The sequence below is a fragment of the Anoplophora glabripennis genome, unplaced genomic scaffold (assembly GCF_000390285.2).
Source record: "Anoplophora glabripennis isolate ALB-LARVAE unplaced genomic scaffold, Agla_2.0 scaffold111, whole genome shotgun sequence".
Classification (NCBI taxonomy): domain Eukaryota; kingdom Metazoa; phylum Arthropoda; class Insecta; order Coleoptera; family Cerambycidae; genus Anoplophora; species Anoplophora glabripennis.
Genome location: NW_019416273.1, coordinates 1,073,101 through 1,093,290, shown reverse-complemented (window position 1 = coordinate 1,093,290; position 20,190 = coordinate 1,073,101). Strand labels below are relative to the sequence as shown.

General features: G+C 32.9%; 1 protein-coding gene across 1 annotated transcript in view; it reads left to right on the top strand.

Moving 5' to 3' along the window:
- Positions 1 to 373: 373 nt before the first annotated feature.
- The window catches only part of LOC108903924 (probable G-protein coupled receptor CG31760), a 164,797-nt gene continuing 144,980 nt past the window's right edge, over positions 374 to 20,190 (top strand). The window contains exons 1-2 of the mRNA XM_023457357.1: positions 374 to 454; positions 13,488 to 13,674. Coding sequence (XP_023313125.1) covers positions 401 to 454; positions 13,488 to 13,674 — 241 coding nt within the window. The 5' untranslated portion in view covers positions 374 to 400. The remainder of the gene's footprint in view (positions 455 to 13,487; positions 13,675 to 20,190) is intronic.

Here is a 20,190-nt window from a genome sequence, read left to right as displayed (position 1 = left end):
GTATTATATTTTCGGCAGGTCAAGTTTCGTCCATTTTGGAGAATTTTTTCCTCCGAAATTTGAAACTGTCGTCGTCACGTTATTGGGGATATGGGCTACTACGATGGAGTGTTTTGGCTGCTTGGAGCGGATGTCGCTGTCGACAGCATCGTCCTTCGTTGATGTCGACTGCCCTGGATAGAGCGGTTTGTGGCTGATCCGAGCGGTTTTGAGCGCGTCGACAGGATTTTGTTGGATTAGGATATTAATAAGAATTTAATTAATAGTAGTGGACTTAAATTTATATCTAATGGCTATTTCTAATGCATAAAACGAGATCGTTACATATATTTTCTTGTTTCAGTACCAATGAGGATGCGTAATGGAGGAAAGCTTTTTCTGGAAAACACAAACGCTGATCATGGCCATCTTGATCAGCGTCGTTCTTACAGGAGGAAGCGCGCTCGGGAAAAAGGTAGGTGGAAAAACTTCTTTTGGTTTTCGTAGTAGATATTTAATTTAATTTCTTCTTTATCGAATTGGTAGCATATTGGTCCAATGGCCAAATGTTTTTTTTGCCCCTCTATGACAAAGTTACAATAATTTTAAACAACATTTCCGCCGACTTCGCCATAAAATGCGGTTTTATGGACTCATTTCCAAGCGACCAAAAATGTCGCTTTATGGAAGTAAAATGATATTACGTCCGCAAATATTTCACGAACTTAGTTGCTTCATGTCTACTATAAACAGATAGAATTAACCAGCGGTTTTGACATAAAAAAGGACGTGAGGAATGGAGCTTTTGAAGACGTAAAGTAATATGACATCTGAAAAGTGGCACTACTAAGGACCCTGCTTTTCAACTGTCAAGTAAACTTAACGGCCAATTAAATATAGGTATCTCTGTCACTTTTTTATCCATGTGTTCTTCACGAGACAGAGTTCGACAGTAACTGGCAAATAAATTTCTTAGGAGATGGAGAAAACAACTGTCAGTTCGAGTGAATCTAGAATCATACTTTATAAAAGTCTCTTAAATAAATAAATATTACTAGTTTTTGTTATTCCACTTTTCCCTGGAGTATAAGTGTAATAAACAAGTTTTTGACATTTACATATCACTGTTACTGATTCGTTTATAATGAACAATGACAAACCGTTCCAATTAATGCGATCGCCGATTGGTTGAATAAAATTTCGTGAAAAATTACACCAATCACAAGTTAGTGAATCAATTTTGTGTTCTAACGTAACCTTGATCTTACTATTTCAACAACTTTTAATTTTACCAAAATTCAATTGCCAACGCGAAGGCAATGAAATTACTGTTTCAAAAAAAATTCCTGATCACCTGGCTTGTAATCATTTATGGAGGCTGTGTACCTGTTTGCTGAACTTAATATATAGCTTTGTAAGTTCAGTAGTTTTTCTTGATGGTAATTAGTACGTTTTAATGAAAAAATAAATTGTCTTTTGGGGGAAAATAATGACACACTCTATAAGGGAAACTGAGATAATCTGCACGGAAACAATATCAAATCGTACAGAATCAGTTAACTTTCTTTTTCCTCCTGAAAAATGACATTCAAAAAATGGCCAGTTTGTCTTAAGGCGTACGTTTGAGTCCACCATTTAGAAAAAAATCGGAATACAGAGTGTTTTTAGTAATGAAAATTTAAGTTTTTTGGTGTTAATCCAATTTCAAAATCTGCCTATACAGGGTGTTTTACAATCTCTATGACAAACTTTGATAGATGGTAACTGGTTTAGCTTCAAACATTTTTTCTTGTATGAAAAGTTGCTAGTATTTAAAAAAATTTAATTTCATATGTATTTCAATCAAAATAGCCTGATAAATAAAAATGATAGTTGCTATAACAATAGTTATTATTATTAGTATCATTTTGTTTGTTCATTTGACATTTAGTGTTAAAATGCTAAATAAAAAATGCATTTGTTTACAATTGAAGAACATGCAGATATTGTCTTTGTATATGGGTATTCCAATGGGAACGATAGACAAGCAATCTCAGAATTGACAATACCCAAATAGACATCAACCTACCCACACAGTCTTTAGTACACCATTTGTAGACTTCGAGAAAAAGGTAACATCGCTCCAAAAAAGGCCATTCGTCCTACTGAAGTGAATGTACAAAATGAAGAAGATATAATAGATGCTGTCATTGACAACTCTTCAATTAATGTTCGGCGTACAGCAAGTAATCTTCGTTTATCACCTAATTTTGTATGGCCTGTATTGAACAAAAAAATATTACATCCGTTTCAGGGTATCCGGAAACTAAACAAATGACGACAGCAAATTCTAGGGATGATTTCATATCGATTTGACATAAATCGTCTTATCCAAAAATCCTTTCTAAGAGGGGGTAGGGTTCATTGAAGATGGCCGTCTTTGACATTGTTTTTTTTAATTGTTCAGATCGTGTTCACGTAGAAGGATCAAACTTAGGTTATACGGACAACCTTTTGATGTGAAAATTATTTTTTAATTGTAACCACAGGCGTCACATTTCGTAGGGTCAACTGATATTTTTTTATCTTGCATTCAGAAATAACGAAAATGTGAAATGTCTGTCAATTGCAATTGCAGCAAAGTTAATTCAGTACGTAGTAAGAATTTAGTATTATTCTACTGGCTGCACTTAATTACTAAATGTGACGTTGAAAACTTATCATAAATAGAGTATAGTAAAATATTTTCCGAAATTTTTGTAAAATCCTGTATACAGGGTATTCTGAAAGTCCGTTAGGAAATTCCGGGAGGTGATTCTACAGATTAAAATAATAGGAGTATGTAATGATTCTTTTTTCGAATTGTCAATTATTAAAAATTTTATGTTTAATAACACTTTAATAGCGATTAAAAACGATTTCCTGATAAACGGTTACATTTATCGACTTGAATTAAGAGTACATATTTTTTTTATATTATTTTTCTTTTCAATAATGTTTAAATATCTGTGATGTCTAGCAAGAGAAAAAGTTATGAACAAAACAAATTCTTTAGGTAAAGTGCCCTCTAGCGGCGCATAATAAAACTTTTTTCTAACTGGTCCAATAGAGCTTCATCTACTTAGTGGGTATGCCAAATCAGAGACTAATCGCACTTGAATTAAATAAATTATTTAAATAGAAAAATTAAAAAAATTGAACTTTGACAAGCTGTAACTTGCAAACAATTGACAATTCGAAAAAAATTTCATTACATACCTACTACTATTATTTTAATCTGTAAAATCACCTGCCGGAGTTTCCTGACGGACTTTCAGAACACCCTGTACACCAAATTGATGAAGACCTACTTGACTAAAGTGTGGGTGCTCTACCTCTGTGCCACTCCAACATTTATTAAAAACAATCAAATTAAATCAATCTGCCCTTTGCCCCCATTCCAGAAAATCCAATTATAAAAATGTCAAAGGGTCTTTCTGATATTAACGCACGTATTAATCAACATCAAGTGGCAGAACCCTTTGGATCACATCCAGGAGAACCGATCCGATTTTCGCTTTCTCTGACAGACGTGTACATGCGGGATATATTATTACAGGTACATTTATTGATTTCCGAGGGCAATATCTACGTTACCAGTTACGTTCCGCATTACGCCAGCATCTGGAGCGGCATGATTCGAAATATATTGGCGTGTGAGAGGGGCTCCCCACTTCCCCTGTTTTTGGGGAAAGATATTCGGGGTCGCCGCTTTCCGTTAATACTCGTTTCTCATAAATCTTTACGCCTAGGCCCCGCTTGAAAGTCTAACAAATTGCTATGTTTTCTTTATTTCGAAATACGATAATTATTATCAGTGTAGCGGGAAACACCTAAATCCTCACAATTTTTATTCTACCCCCTGTTTTCGAGAGTCCGCAGAATCGAGAATCTGGGGTCATTTTTAAGCGATCGAATCTAGTTTTCAGAAAAAAGCGCTTCACACAATCCAAACAATTATCATTATCTGCAACATTATAAAGTCTTGTATCAATTAAAACACATGTAACTTCATAATTCCTGGGGGGCATATTTTCAGAAAATTAGGGGAAAAATATGTTTATTTAACGTATTTATCATTTTATGTCATGCGAAATGCTCTTGAATGTCCCCCTCCCTCGTTTGCCTGTCAGTCTCTGAGGGGCAGCAAACTCATTAAAATGAACATCATGTGAGAAAAAATATAAACATTTTTTCATTTAACGTTTATGTTTATTCTACCAATAATATTATTTTACTATTTAATGTATCTAATGAATGGGATACTACGTTTGTAAATAGTATACTTACTCAATGATAATATTTTTAAGCTTTATGTAAAAAAACTCAATCTGACCTAATGTAACTTTATACAGGATGTAAGAAGTTTGTCTGCCATTACTTCAGAATGAGATAAAGTAATTATAAATTATCAAAAAAGTTGTATATTACAGGGGCGTAAAATTAACAGTTTTCAAAATACAGCGAGTATTAATATTGGGGAGTTTCACCACAACGTGGCAACAGCGCTTAACCTAATATTACACAGCTGATGCAACCACGTGTGCACGCGGCGGACTTGTCCTACGGAATAACAAAAATGTAAACAACTATTATTGTAAAACATTTAGTAAATTTCAAGACAATTATTTTCCAGTTTTTTAATAAATAAAATAAAATTTGTCGATTTTGTAGTATGAAGATAGTGTTGTGCTAAAATTTTAGCTCGACTTTTAGCAATTATGAATCTCTTAAAACAAACAACTTTTTTCTACAAACGTCAAAAAATGACAAGGTTTGCGCATTGACAACAATATGCGAAGTGACACTTTTTTTCGGATTCTTACGTTACCATGACACCATGCGCGAAATACTTCGCGCACTAGGGTGCGAAGTATTTCGCACACTGCATGTAAATTAATAAGAGTTTTGTATTAAAATAATTATTATTGTTGTCAACAACAGCCACTTTTTTTCCATAGTAACAGTGAAAATTTGATTAGGAAAGACATTTTAAGCCAGCTCAACACTATTTTCTATAATAAATTAGGCATTTCACTTATTTATAATATTTTTAAGAGATAGATTTTGACGTTTGTAGAAAAAATATTGTTTGCATCTCGTGCGCGAACTACTTTGGTGGTCTCGCCTCGTTAAAAAATTCAATTCTCGATCACCAAAGTAGCATTTCGCGCACTAGATACAAAAATAACTATTAGTGAAATTAAAAAATAATGTAATTAAAGTACCCAAAGATTCACGTCGTCCAAATAATCATAGGACGTATTAAAAATAATTTAGGTAACCAAAAAGTAAAATTCAGTACTTTTTAAATGCACAAGTATAAAACAAACTGCAACATACACTCAAAATGTCCACCACCATATTTGATGCATGCACCACACTTTCGAATCCAATTTTCGCGCATTAACTGGAAAACACCTCATGAAAAGGAAATAGTGGTACGCAAAAAAGACTCTGTCCAATACNAGTGAAAATTTGATTAGGAAAGACATTTTAAGCCAGCTCAACACTATTTTCTATAATAAATTAGGCATTTTACTTATTTATAATATTTTTAAGAGATAGATTTTGACGTTTGTAGAAAAAATATTGTTTGCATCTCGTGCGCGAACTACTTTGGTGGTCTCGCCTCGTTAAAAAATTCAATTCTCGATCACCAAAGTAGCATTTCGCGCACTAGATACAAAAATAACTATTAGTGAAATTAAAAAATAATGTAATTAAAGTACCCAAAGATTCACGTCGTCCAAATAATCATAGGACGTATTAAAAATAATTTAGGTAACCAAAAAGTAAAATTCAGTACTTTTTAAATGCACAAATATAAAACAAACTGCAACATACACTCAAAATGTCCACCACCATATTTGATGCATGCACCACACTTTCGAATCCAATTTTCGCGCATTAACTGGAAAACACCTCATGAAAAGGAAATAGTGGTACGCAAAAAAGACTCTGTCCAATACCAACTGAATTGCGTATTGCTGGACAGCTTAGTACTTCGTGTTATCCGCCGCGCCGTTGTCACATTGCTCGATATGAATTTTATCGAATTTTAAATTTATTACAACGCTAATTATTTTTTAGAATGAAGCATAAAGAAGTTAAAAAAGTGATAAACTTTATATTTTATAATATTCTATGCACGCAGTTATGTCAATATTCCTTAATTAATCGAACTTTTGTACATCAATTTGGATATTTTGATAACTTTTTTCTCGGAAATGGTTCAGTTCCAGTCATATAAGGTTTTTTGTTTATTTTTATGTATTCTATCGTCTGTTAAAATTAAGACAGTCAAAATTCTAACACCCTGTATATATATATTTATTATTTACATAAAGTTAGGTTAGGTTAGTGCTTTATATTAAATTAGAAAAAAAATGAATTAACCTTAACATTAACTTCATGTAGAAATTATCAAAAAATCGAAATTTGCTTTAGATTATTTAGAAATTAGGTTAATTTTTAATTTAATATTAAAAAAAAAATCTTTGTTTCGAGTATTTTGCCTGCAGTGAAAAAATTTAAAAATTTGTGAAATATACACTTGTGCCTAAAGGATCAATCAAGGTTTATTTTGATAAAAATAGTTTTGTGTAAACATATCACTTTATATTTTAAAAAACTGTTAACGTTTCGAAAATCTATCTTTTTTCGTCTTTTAAACCTACTTTTACCTCGTTTTAATAGCTTTGACAGTTTAAATTTGTTTGCTTTTGTCTATTTCCATAGCTAGAGACATAATATGATATTTGTTCTGCTTATCATCTTCATCTTTTAGAATTTGTAAACAACAAAGAATAATTTGAAACACATCTTTCACCATTTAACAAACTAATCGCGGCTTCTTTTAATTTTCTTTTAACGATATTATTTTCTTTTTCCGAAATTTTAGCCGATTCCATTGAATTATATGAGCGTTTTCCTAAGCGTGATCGCAAATTTTTTATCTCAAATTCTGGGTTTTTGATGTGGTTCTAATATTCACAGGTCGAAAAGTCTCTCCAACATAATGTTTATTGCACTCACAAAATATGCTATAAATGCAATTTTTTGAATTTTGAAAATCATTATCTCGACTCGTCTTTGACAAGATGATAACTGTCAACTGAGAGAGGAGGGATTTTTTTTTCTAAAATGTCTTAGTTTTCAAGACAAATTTTTGTTACCCGCTACTGGAGCATAATAACCATATGTTCAGGGTGTAAAAACGACGTTGCAACAAAGAAGTCTACCAATTGCAGTGGTCAAAATAACTAAATAAAAATAAAATGAAGTAAAACTTTTTCCTAAAACATACCCTTACCATTATACAATTATTTGATGTAAATCCTGATTTTGAGGAATTTCTACTGTCAAAAAAATAGTTATTCGACAGTAAAGAAACAGTTTCTTTTACAGATTTGGATACACTACTTTTAGTCAAAATATTTGCTCCTTTTTTTTGGTAGGATATCATTCTTGATTAAAAATCCAAAAATCAAATAATGTTGAGAATATTAGTATAATTTAAATATTTGCACAAATTCGCGTTTATTTGAATGAAATATAACCAGAACAAGTTGAATTTTATCATAGATACCTATTTATAAATTATTAAGAAATTAAAACAAAATAATTTACTTTTATCTACAGTCCCCTACTGGCAAAGATCATATTAAAAATACCTACTCAGGAAGCATAGAAATTTTGATTGTAAATAGTCTACCTAAATATGTAAAACAAGATTATTTCAAATCATCAAATATTTTTTTACAGTTAAAACACCACAGATAATTATTGTAGCATTGGTTAATATTTGTTAAAATTTTACTTGTATGTATAGCAGTGGCATAATACACCGTTCCAGGTTTGATATACTGGGTGATTCACGATTTTGACATATGCTTATTTATTCAGTATTACTGTGATTTTCGTAGTGCTCTTATTACCGTGGTTCATTGTTTATCTCTGTCTTATAAGTATAATGTAATGGATATTATGTTAATTTGTGGCAAAACAGGATAAAATGAAGCAGCTTTTCGCTTGTATGCAGAAGGTCTTCAGGTGCCAAATGCTACTACCTTTACTGCGATTTTTCGAATTTGCGGCCGTCTCTTTCACGAGCTTTACTGTCCCACTCAACAGTATATGTTATGATATATGTTATGATTAAGAACTGTATATCTCAATTTATTAAAGGAATGTAGCAAAAATCAATTTTAAAGATGTGTCGCCACATCGCCTGTATAAAACGGAGAAATTTGCAATTTTTTAAACTAGCACAATACTGTTACTGTTAAATTCCGGAAGTTACTTCGATTTCAGTCCACATTTCAATTTTACAGACATTCTATTGTCTACGAACTATATTAGTTCCTCGACGGACTTTATTATTTTCAGAACTTTAGCGACTAGACAAGATTCTTTAAAATACGTAGCGATTAAATAGGAAATAAGATATTTCAAGGCACTTATTTGCAGTTCAGTAATTTCTTCAAGACCTTTCTACAAAAACTCCTAATAAAACAGCGAATACAACTACTTTGTTCTGCAATGTCAAAATAAAAAACATTAAGCCCCTCTTACACACAGACTTAGGTCGCTCGACGGTCTACGACAGAATACATTGGAGTTTTTAACAACTTAATTGACATGCTATCCACAATGCACTATACCGTTTTTTCTATTCCACTGATTTAAAAATATAATCCTCAAAAGTCTTATAAAATTTACATGATTGAATATCTTAGTTGGCTTAGTTTATCACACCCTAGGGAGTCGTTCCAGGTTTAAGGAGATGCAAACAAAAATAATTTAAATATATATCACGCTGTTCTTTACCAAAACGCGTTCCCTAGAGTAAAAACGGAGAACAAAGGACTCTAAAGCGAGAATAACAATGAAAAAGTTTGAAAAAAAAATCACCACTAACTTCGGATACGGAAATGCCTGCAAACAAAGAGATATTGTTCCAATCAGCTTTTTCAGCAAACTTTATAATTTACTACGATTGTGCAACTTTTGTAAACCACATACGCCATAAAATTAATTTTAAAACGACTGCCATGTCAATGGAATATGGCCGTAAAAGCCTTTACTATACTATTAGCCTAGTTTGTAAAACCCAGTGGTAAAAGTTTCGTTTGAGCGTAATGTGCATTTCATAATTTCATAACGAAACTCGCGTATCAAAGCAGCGCAACACAATTTATAATTGTGGACGGAGTAATAAAACCCCCGAAGAGTTTTACCCTTTGGCACTTTGTGTAATGTAGCAAGCAACCTTAACGCCTCTGGGAGAAATAACGTTTACAACTTTTAAACATTAACAGGCCTTAAACTGTTATTTAATTATTTTTCGTTAAATCTCTGCCTGCGGTTAGTTGATGAGTGATAGGAAGACCGAAATTCGTTCTGCAAGGGCGAGATAAACGCATGCCATATATACAGAGGCCAAATGAAAACGAAACAGATCCATTTTCAGGAACTGCGTCAAGATTGTAGAAAAACGCTCAGACCCGTCGATTTTAGATTAAAGGGGGGCATTCTTTGCTGGTATTTTTGACTCCGCCACTTTCGCCCCCAAGCAAGGGTAAGCATCACCCCAAAATATTTAAATGGCATTGGGGGTTGAGTAATATTTCTTTTGAAAGCTCTTACAATTCTCTTTACAACAGACTTTAAATTTTATAATTCCGCCCAATACTTATTAAGAATTTTGATTTTAAAGTTGAAACTTATGTACAAACAATTAGTAACGGTAAAAATGTCAGTCATTCGAGTTAAGTACGCCAATGGTATAAATTTAGTATTTCTTGCGTTACATTGGTTTTTGGCGATTTGTTATCACTTTCGAAAAAAAACACAATTGTAAAAAACAGAAATGAATGCTATACACACACAATGAACGTAAAATTAGTGGATTCCAAATTATTTTCTAGTATTATTTGGAAGCGTTGGTTGGTAGTTTATTTAATTGTGTTTTTGAAAATTAAACACTATGGTTTATTCCATTGCGGAAAGGGTAGATATCATTTCGCTTTACTTTATGAACAATAAATGTGCGAATAGAACAGCTCAGCTATTTAATGAACGACATCAAGATCGACATGTCAGGAGGAAGTATGTAAAGTTAGTAAAAAAATTTCAAGAGACGGGGAACGTAGATAATAAAAAACGAGAAATTGAAAAACCTATAGTTAATAAAGATAGTGAAGTTGCAGTTTTGGGACAAGTTCATCTTGATCCTACATTAAGTACGAGGCAGCTGGCATCTGTGTCTGGGATCAATCGAACTAACATACAAACTATTTTGAAGAAGAATAAATTCCATCCATACAAAATACATTTAGTTCAGGAACTTCATGAGGATGATTATGATCGCTGTTTGCAATTTTGCGAAACAATGAGTGAGCGAGCAGGGAACGATTCACAGTTCCTTTTTTACATCTGTTTTTCTGATGAATGCAGTTTTTTCTTGAAAGGAACGGACAATTGCCGCTATTGGTCCTATTCAGTTTTTCATGAGGTGCATCACAACAACAGGAAAAATTAAATGTATAGGCTGGAATTTTCGGTGACCGGCTGGTGGGTCATTTTTTTCTACCTGGTAATTTGATTGGCCAAATGTATTTGTAATTACTGGAAGACGCTATTGACCCTGCCTTGACTGATATTATTGAAAATGTTCCAGAGTATGATGATCATTTGATTTTTCAACAGGACGGTGCTCCTTCGCATTATGCGTTAATGGTCCGTCAGTATTTGGACCAACGTTTTCTACGGAATTGGATTGGGAGAAGAGGCAGCATTTAGTGCCTCCACGATCACCGGATTTATCGCTCCTTGATTTCTTTTTGTGGCGATACCTAAAAAGTAAAATCTATAAAACACAGCCAGCATCGCTGGAAGATTTGCGTCAAAGAATCGTCGACGAATGACGTCGAATCACTCCGGAAATGCTTCGGAATGTGCGCGAACGTTTCGAACAAAATCTTTATTCTTATATGGAAGCGGGCGGTCATCAGTTTGAACATTTAATCAACTAAGTAGTAAGTAAGCAACTAAACATAATTTAAATTTTAAAATGTAAATTTTTTTCAAAGTATTGCGCGGAATTATAAAATTTAAAGTCTGTTGTAAAGAGAATTGTAAGAGCTTTCAAAATAAATATTACTCAACCCCCAATGCCATTTAAATATTTTGGGGTGATGTTTACCCTTGCTTGGGGGTGAAAGTGGCGGAGTCAAAAATACCAGCAAAGAATGTCCCCCTTTATTCTAAAATCAACGGATCTGAGCGTTTTTCTACAATCTTGACGCAGTTCATGAAAAAAGCTCTGTTTCGTATTCATTTGGCCACCCTGTATTTTCAACTAGTTCTAGTAGAGCAACCGATAGCTAGGAAACGAGGATTGCTAGGGCTTCGCCTAGTTCGCGTGTTTTATTATTTCCCGCAGTCTTGAAACTAGGGCGGCCATTATTTCATTTAACGAGAGAGTTCGTAAAAGTGTAATTAAAGTACCTCTCCCAATGTTCAACGCTGATTAGAACAGAACATTATGGCGCAACTTTTAATTCATTTTGGTAAAGTCTGGCACAGCTGCCGTTAAGTTTAGGTGGATGACCATACCCTGTTTTATAGACGCTGTTTGCATAAATTTCGATCGTAAGACTGAGGTATTAGTTTACCCTACCTTGTGTAACTTCATTTATGGGTGATTTATTTTCCTGAATATGGCAAAAGTAATCTTTTAATAAAAAAAAATTGTCGTAAAAGATTAAATTAGTAAAAATTTGAAGGATTGTCCATTAGATTCGAGGCTACGCTTGTCTCGCTGCTCACAAATTATGTTTGTGGTATTGCTGACGGCTTGCACTAGGTCTTGTTCGGTATTAATTACTTGAACATGGAACAGAACTGTATATAATATTCTGCTCCAATTGTTGTTGTACTCTAAACTGTGGCAAGGGAATTTGAGAAATAAATAACATTTGCAACAATAAGTACGCTTCCTACATTATTTTATTATTTTTTCCCTCAGATTTGATTAAAATAGGGAACACAATTTTCGGCATATTTTTGGTTTTGTTGTGCAAAAAAGAGGTATAGATGCTAGCTACGAGGTTGCCCAGTGACAGACATTTTATGAGAGCTTATTTGAGGTTAGGTTTTTTACAACGTATATCGTGTGTTACAATGTAAAATTGCATGTTACATAAAAGAGGTGCCCTTGTTAAATTCGCGCACCATTTTTGAGAAAAACGCAATTGACTATCCCAAAATCAACAAGCTCCTGTTCCATAATCGAGAGTGCCTCGAACTGATGGTGGTCTCCTTGGAAGGAACTGATTTAAATCAAGTTATCTTAGTATAAACTTGCTTCCTAAGTTATTTTACTAGTTGAAATGGAATAGAATGAAAATTTTAGAATATCGATAATTTTTTAAAGATTATTATTAAATTATACTGATTGTATTGTTTCTATCCGAGAAAATCATTCTGGAAGTTTGGTTCATTCGTTCGCATATACCCTGTATATTAACTGGTTGACTTTAGGACAATCAATTACGTTTTTTTATATCAGTGCATTTGCAATAATTTCAACAAGAACACGATCAATTTCAGACCCCTCTGTTTTCGACCGAAGCAAATATTGTTGATACTAAAGATAGGTTTTTAAAATCATTCGAGTTTAAACAGGGCTACACAAGGTTTAGGCAAGTTCATCTGAAGAAACAAATGAGCAATCTTTAATTTCGAAAACTACTTATTTGCCACAAAAATGGCCTGTACAAAGGTGATAGGATTTCACATGGGTTCCACATCAGTAATCTCTTGACCTAAAACCTGGCCAGTCCTCCTTACCTTCGGTTCACACAAATCCAGTAGTGGAGGACTAAATCGTCATAATTATTACCTTCAGCTTCAGCGTTATTGTGCACCACGAGGAGTTTTTTCTTGGTTTGACCTTTAAATGACCTTGAAATAACCCTTAAATGACCTGATACAGACAAACTAACCTCCAATTCGGACTCAGCGACCCAAAAAACCTAAGCTTCGAGATTCTTTGATTTAATGCACTTTTTCTCAATCTGACCTCTAATTGACCTTGACCTTGACTAGGAAGGAGTTATTGGATATAAATAATAAAAAAAATCTTTTTTGGAGAAAAAGTAAACAATAATGACCCCAGAAATGTTTTTTCTTATTTTTTGACATTTTATCCAAAACATCCTGTATACTATATACACACATTGTGCGGCTGGTTCACAAATAATTATATGCAGGAAGTTAATAACTTGCGGACGTAAAAATACAATTTCCTGTGTATACGTAATTATCACTCATATGTCGTAATATTCTTGAGGAGTAAGTGTTGCCATTGTTACAATTTTGCATCGCAGGATTGTGTAACAAATTAATTATAAAACAGATAGAAGTGTTAAGGAAACACGTTTCTTCTAAAGGATAATAGATAAACTCCTTGTTTTTTTCAGGAGAACGTAGAAAACAGTCTGGAAAGCATCCACGAGGTGGCAACGAGGAGCTTGGGGTCGCTTTGCGTAACGGAGCAGTTCCGGTCGCTAAGTGTGCCCCTGGACACGCTGATTTTCGAGTCTGCGCGTCAGAAGGCCGATTTGGCCGCCACCTTGCTTCAAGATTTGGGTGTCGCTCATCACAACGGTGAGTAAAAAATAAGAAACATTAAAGCTTAGATATGAGTTTAACGCCAATTTATAAATAATTATGCAAATGACTATTTATTTCGACCTAACCTACTCCATAGTTTCATTAAAAATAAGAGAACTGAGAAATAGAACAGTTCTATCTAAAAGGACTTTTATTTTTGCAAGGAACTAAAAGACAGTAAAGAAATGGTCACTTTTTTAAATTCATTTCTGTTCCATTAGCGGGAGTAACGATTGAAATTCATTAAAATAATTACCTTCTATTCCCAGGGTACAGGGGAGACTGGGGTCGACTTTAACAAAAATTACATATAAAAGTCTCAAAGTCTATATCGTTTAAAGTATTTTTTTGGAAATTTTGTCAGACTTGCATATATGCTTACCAGATTTAAATTTGATGTTGAATTAGCTACAAAAAATCATCTTATTGTACAAAAATAAATTTATAACCGTTATCAAATATAACATTTCGTGCAATTGTAACAGACTGCAATAAGTAATGAAAAAAGTATGTATATTTTTTATTAAGAAATTTATCACAAACTCTAAATTGTTTATATTTGCTTTAAAAATACATAAATAAATTATTGCAACAAAGCGAAGTAAATTTAACTAGCAACATGTACTCAAGAATCCAAAAGTAATGTCAAATCTAGTGGTTTAATGAAAAATTTGACTATTCTAGAAATACCAAGCTGAGATTTGAAATTAGTGCAAATAAAATACTAATTATGCTTCTCATATAAAGAGCATACCAGTTTTCATACCTTTATTAGTGCAATTTGATTGTAATTTAGCAACAATGTTAGCAAACTTTTTCTCTAACGAAATTCAGATTATTCCACGTCCACACTGATAAGAACAATGTCAACTATACATACTAATACCGTTGTATCTTTTCCATTGCGTCACAAGCAATATTCGTAAGAACTAATACAAAAAATCCTAGTCAAATTAGTCACTGTTTTCACATTATTGAAATGTCATCTTGACAATTCCCAAAACTGGATGTCTCCCAAATTACTAGGTACATACGTATACTAGTTGCCTATATCGTTACATTTATGTACCTATTCGAAATAAACAAACGGAAATTGTACTAAGAATTTCTCGTAAATTAGTAGTAAAATTAGTACAGTAGCACCGGCAACAATAACAATAAGAACGGCAATAACAACGACAATATCTAATCAAAGGCAATAACGCTCTTAAATTTTAAACTACTGAATTACTTGAACTTGTTTCATTAGTCGACAGTATTCGTAAGGAGGATATGAAAAGTTCTAACGAGTTAGCAAGGAATACTTTGACTACTATAGGAAGGGAACTCTGACTACTTAGTATATAATACTCTTATTATAGATTAAAGAAGTCTGCTTTAGTTGTTACTGTTGCTGCTGCCACTGATGTAGATATTATTGCTGTCGTTGTTTCTGCTGCCGCCGCTGCTGCTGCTGTTGCTGTTGTTGTTGCTGTAGTAGTAGTAGTAGTAGTAGTAGTAGTAGTAGTTGTTGTTGTTGTTGTTGTTATTGCTCTTGTTGTTGTTGTTGTTGTTGTTGTTGTTTTTGTTGTTGTTATTGTTGTTGTTGCTGTTGTTGTTGCAGTTGTTGTTGTTGCGCAACAACTGCTGTAACACCGACAACAATAACAATAGCAACAGCAACAACAACGACAACAATAACGACAACAACAACGACAACAACAACAGAAGCAGCACCAGCAAGATCAATAACAGCAATAACAACAACATCGAATCTAAGGCAACGACTTTATCCTATCTTCAGGTAACAGCATCAAAACATGAATTATTATAAAAATTTCTTGATGACTGAATTCAATCAAACATAAATGCAAGATTACGTTGTCCATTTAAAAATATTAAGAAAAGAATTTCATAAACAAACTCGGTTTTATTATAAAATTAATTAAATAATTAAAACAACTGTCAAAATTTTAATCTGAGTGTCAGCTCTGTTTTGTTTTAACTGAGGTAGTCAAAGTAAGTACCCAACAAACCTTCACCATTTTCTTTCACTCTAATACTATTGGAACTATTGTCTGTGATAGATTGAGACTATGAAGACATTTATACCATCATTGTATCTCTTTTTGACGCAATAAATAATGAATCTCGACCACAACGACTATCTTTGATATTAGGACACACTCGTGACGTAATAGCAATCTTAAAACGGTTCTAATATAGTTCTTTTCTCTATCAAGCTAATATGTCGAAACATTATTCGAGAACATTGACTAAGTGACCATAGTTAGCTAACAATGTTGGCACCAGTGTGGAATAACGTTAACTAGCTTTGTTTGGTGAACATTACCAAGTGAGTATAATTAGCTAACAATGTTCGCGTTAATGTGGACCCGATGTTATAACCGACACCTCTCTCCCCTACTTCCAAAGGGTTCGCATTAACGCGATAAAAGTTGCGCCAATTATTTTAAAAGCAATCTGTAAAGTTTTTCAGCAAAGTTAATTAGGAACTCGGTCCACCAGTTGTCCCCCTAATAACATTTCTTCCGCCGATATCGAGAAATCCTAGTACAAAGAATGTCTACGTTAAATTAAAAAATAAATGAAAGAGGCCTTTGCGCTTTTTTTGTCCTTCCTTGTCTGCGTATTTCCAAATGGAAGGAGCGTTTTGCAGTACGTCCTTTTGTTCCCGGAATAACAGCGGTAACTAGGGCACGTCTGTCACGTTTTAAAGAAAGCGCCGTTATGAATTTTACAGTTGTTAGCGGTACAGTGTCTCCCAGCGGCAATATACAGGGTAACAAATAGATTATACTAAAAAAACTATCGTACTTTAAACGAGATAATATTTTAAAAACTCTTTATTTCACCAAATAACTGTTTTATTATTTCCGTACATACTTTTTCTATTTTCTGCTATTATGTTTTCAGCCATGAAAACTGAATAATTTCAAATATTTCAAATTTTCACCACAAAAACGGCGCCGGCGGTGACAACATTTTTTACTGCAAGGCGATGTTTCGCATCTTATTAGCTATGTCCTGTACAAATTTAGTTTCGTTCAGTGCTCAGTTCAATACCTATGTATGTTTTTAGGCATGAAAATTGAATAATTTAAAATATTTCGAATTTTCCCCACCAAGAACATTTTTAACATTAAGGCGATGTTTTGCATTATATTAGCTATGTCCTGTCCAAATTTAGTTATAAAAGTTAATTAGAGCAAAAATGAAGGAGTTATCGTCTAAAACAGGTGGGTTGCTCATATTTTTTAAGGAAAAATGAGCAGTAAACGCTGTACCTTTTCCATCAGAATTAAAACTAATCGTAGACCCTTTACAATTAGTTTTGTTTTAGTGTTTTTCATACGATCCTGAAGTTGGACCGGTTTAGAATGCGTATTTTTTTAATAATGTACGGTAAAAGTTGAAAACGTATTTTTCATTATTCAAAAAAAATTGCCTTATTTATATAATAACTCTGAAACTATGAAAGATACATAAAAAATAATAGACAGCAAAAATGTAGCTTTTTTTTTCAACAAATATTCTGCTTTTTTTATTCCTATAGCATAAAAAATAAAGGAGATATCGTCTCTTGATGTACTCATTTTAGTGAAAAAACGATCTGTCTCGAGCCCTTCGATCCTTTCCCTTTAAAAAACTAAGGACTTAAAAGGTTTTATATGCAAACGATCTTACAGCTCTAGAAATTATCTTTAAAATGCTTTTTTGTTGTACATAATAGCTTCAAAATTAACCGAGTTATGGTAAAAAAACCAATGACATTTTTTCGGAGCAAAATTAGCTTTCTCATTTTTATATATTATATATTATATTATACAAATAAAATAAGTAATTAAATTTAGTGTGATTATTTATATGCAGCGTAGCAATTTTTTTATGATTGGTTATATTTAAAAATCGATTATAATAAAAATATTTTACATTAATATTGGTAAAAGGGTAGTCTATAAGAGTTGAAAATGGAAAAAGTAAAATATTCTTTCATAAACAATATAAGGGAATATTTATTTTAAATTATTGCACAATTATAGCATTCCAAGATTTAAAACGTAATTTTTTTAATTTTTTTAGCACAGGGATGATTTATAAGGGTGGAAAAGTGTTATGAGATACAAATTCTACCATAAACAATGAGGGAATTTTTATTTTAAATAATTACACCGTTAAAGCATTCCAAGCTTTTAAAAAGTAATTTTTTATCATTTTTGTCAATACAGGGGTGGTTTTTAGAGGTTGAAAGGAAAAAATTCTTTTATTAGCTATAAGGTAACTTTTATTTCAAATAATTGCACGATTTAATCATTCCAAATCTTTAAAAAGTAATTTTTTATCATTATTTTTTGCAAAGGGGTAGTTTTTAAGGGTTAAATAAAGGGTCGAAAAGATCAAATATATCATAAAACATGTTCGAGAACATGAAACATTAACATAACATAACATAAACACCTTTGTGCTCGAAAAAGATTTTTATCAATAAAATGCTTGAAACTTAATTTTTTCAATTTTTTTCACTTAGAGGTAGTTTTTACCCCTAAAAAACAAAAAGCGTCAATCGGGCTTATGTCACTTTTGAACTTGATGCTAAGATGAGCCTTATTAAATTTTCATGCAAATCCATGCAGTTTCAAAGAATTCGGAGATTACAGCTGATTTTCAGCTTCAATAACTGTACTATTAGTGCAACTCTCTCGGTTTCGAAAATTCAATATCTATGTTTTCAGCCACGAAAATTGAATAATTTCAAATATTTCTAATTTTCACCACCAAGAACGGCGGTGACAACATTTTTCACAGCAAGGTTTATTTCGCATTGTATTAGCTATGTCCTGCTCAAATTTGGTTAGTGCAACAACTAATGATATTATGGGAGAAAACTACTCTGCGTACTAAAACTCCGTCCACCGTGTTGAAATACACCCTTAACATTTTATTTTACTTTACAAATACACCGTCCTACAGTTACTACCAATTACCAAGATAAAAAATACAAAACAATAGAAAGCAGAAAATATAAAACAATATAAAAAAATTAAATTCAATACATCAACGGTAAAATATAAAATCAACAATATGATTCATGGTCAGATTTGTTAAGCTTTATTGTCATTTAAGTAGTTCAATAACAAATTACCGACTATCTCCGAAAAGTTTGCAATGAGATCCTATCTCATTTTCAGCAAAAATATGTACAACATTTTTCTTAAGAAACCTATTTTTCGGCCATACCCTTTTAAATTAATGCACAATTATTTTATTGATTAGAATATGAAATTAGAAAATTCCGCAGTACTTTTTACATATGGCTACATTTTTCACACGTCGTTGGTTAGACATATAGCTCTCTTCTTCAGAAGAAACTGTTTCATTTTTTTTTTCAGTTAAAGTAAATGGGACTTAGCATAACCTTAAATTTGATTAAAGTACGCGACTGCTTCCTAAAAGTAATGAAATCGTACCTAATTCATTATTAAAACGACGAATATCCTCGTTGGAAAATCAAGGCTTTTCGGTTAACGCCAAATTAGAGTACACCCGGCCGATTCCCGATATTGCCGAAGGAGCCACTGAATCATAAATTTCAGGCCAAATTAAACACATACGTCAGCCCTTCACCAGGTAATTTCTTTCATTTCTTCTTTCCACATATGTAACCTTCACTTATCGATTGTGGTGGCCTGATATTGTTATACAGGGTGATACCGAAACGAAGTACTGACGTATGTAAAATCTGTTTAACATTTACCAGTTTTCCACTGATTGAAATTGATCAATAAACTGGCCAAATTATGTACATATATCGAAGTTTTCGGAATATTTTGAAGTATTGGATTAGCTGTCTTACTTTAGACCCATACCTTGGGTTACATTCTCTATCTTAGATTAGTCAGGTTTATTTTATTAGACCATGATTTAAGGCAAAGCCTCTCTTTCAAATTAGGTTATAATAATAATTTCATCATACATCAGAACAGTTTGAAAATGCACGAATATTCGTGAATATCTTATAAAAACTACCAAATACTTGTAAAATATGGCAAAGCACTCTAAACGACAGAAAGTATTAAAACGGATCAATACAGCTTTAGAATGCATATAAATTATTCAAATTGGAATACCTGAATTTCGATCTGCCGAGGTAAGCATCACGGACGCATGCTGGAATTTGGATGGGTGACCTAAGGCAGGCTCGGGGTCGTGGCTGTGCCAGCACCCGTGTGGTCCCCGATAAATGGTAATGAGAACAGAGCAAAGAAAATCGCTGTAACTCAAGAGCATGCTATCATACATAAACTGTACGAGACTTTGCCACCAAGCCACCCGTGTAGTAAATAAGATGGTTTGAAGAAAAGTACTCGAGTAATGAAGGAGAGTGTACAAGGGGCCTAAGTGCCGCGGTGGAAAAACAATTACACCACTCTCCGACATACATACATACATACATACATACATACATACATACATACATACATACATACATACATACATACATACCTCGGA